Source organism: Aplysia californica, unplaced genomic scaffold, assembly GCF_000002075.1.
Source record: "Aplysia californica isolate F4 #8 unplaced genomic scaffold, AplCal3.0 scaffold00147, whole genome shotgun sequence".
Lineage (NCBI taxonomy): Eukaryota > Metazoa > Mollusca > Gastropoda > Aplysiida > Aplysiidae > Aplysia > Aplysia californica.
The window spans coordinates 64672-65837 of NW_004797417.1; the positions used below are offsets into that span (position 1 = coordinate 64672).

At 41.9% G+C, this 1166-nt stretch overlaps 1 protein-coding gene across 1 annotated transcript in view; it reads left to right on the forward strand.

Moving 5' to 3' along the window:
- LOC101856019 overlaps window positions 1-1166 on the forward strand; it is an 18771-nt gene extending 17605 nt beyond the window's left edge. The window contains exon 6 of the mRNA XM_005097136.3: window positions 809-1166. Within this exon, the coding sequence (XP_005097193.1) occupies window positions 809-990 (182 nt within the window). The 3' untranslated portion in view covers window positions 991-1166. The remainder of the gene's footprint in view (window positions 1-808) is intronic.

The window sequence follows — 1166 nt, forward strand, 5'->3', positions numbered from 1 at the left end:
GGTGTCGGAGTATCTGATCGTAACTAGATATTAAGAATTTCTTTTTCCTGTCCAAAAAGTTAATTTCCCTTTCCCGCTGAAAGCGTCTAGGCACAGGTTGAAAACTGATTAGACCTAAAGGTGCAATCTTTCGTTTTTGCCGCGTCAAGGTTAAAAAGTCGTCTGTGCCACCTTGGTAAAAAAAACACCCATCTACAACATTCCTCTAGAAGCGAGTGGGAAAATAGCATAGACTGGAGGTGACGTCGTTCCATAGATGAGAAATGGCCATGTCTTCAACTGCCTCTCCCAGCCAGTCAGCACATCACAATTTTTTATATTTCCAAATGGATGTTTGGCAGGTGCTCTGGTGTGGTTGCTCCTTTCTGCCTAGGAAACTTCTATCGTCCTTATCTCTCCTCTTACTTGTCTTCGTATTATAAATTCTCTTTTTTTTTTGTAGATGTTTTACGGCGCTAGCAATATTCGACACATGGCCAGTGTTGCAAGTACCGTAAAACTACTTAGATTTTAAACATGTAGAGTCGACAAGAAGCTAAAATGTCCTAAGCCCAGAAAGCAACATTCAGGAGAGGGTGAAAACTGCTTCATTCTTTTGAAAACTGTAGCTATTCTATGCATCTTTTCTTGCTTTTTCAACTTTTAGAATTTGCATTCTGACAAAATATTTCATGAGCACATTGACATGAAGCCCATACCAGAAACAAATTATTAAGAAATTGCAATTTAAACAGAAAAATACTTACAATTTAGGGCTTACTGTATCTGACCCACTGGCCGACGACTTACTTTTCTTCTTCTCTGCCAGTACCCAAGCTGTACAGCGTCCCCAAGTACCGGCCTGTGGGGGAGGGCCTCTACGTCAGAGTCTGTGACCCCGTCTGTCACACCGTGAAGCCGAAGACCCCAGAAGCAGAAAACAGGAAAGGTCGAGGGTCAACTGTTGTACTTCCGCCTGCTCCCTCGCCATCGGCTTGTCGTCGCCCGTGAATTTGATGCACCGTGCCTTTAATTTTAGCTGGCACTTGTATGACCTATTTGTGATGCAAGTGATGTAAAACTTTTACTAAAACTACTAAAAACTCGGAGATCAGAGAAAAGGAATAGAAGGCGCTACGGACTGCAGTACTGAAACATATCTTTTTCAGAATCAATAATGTATTATT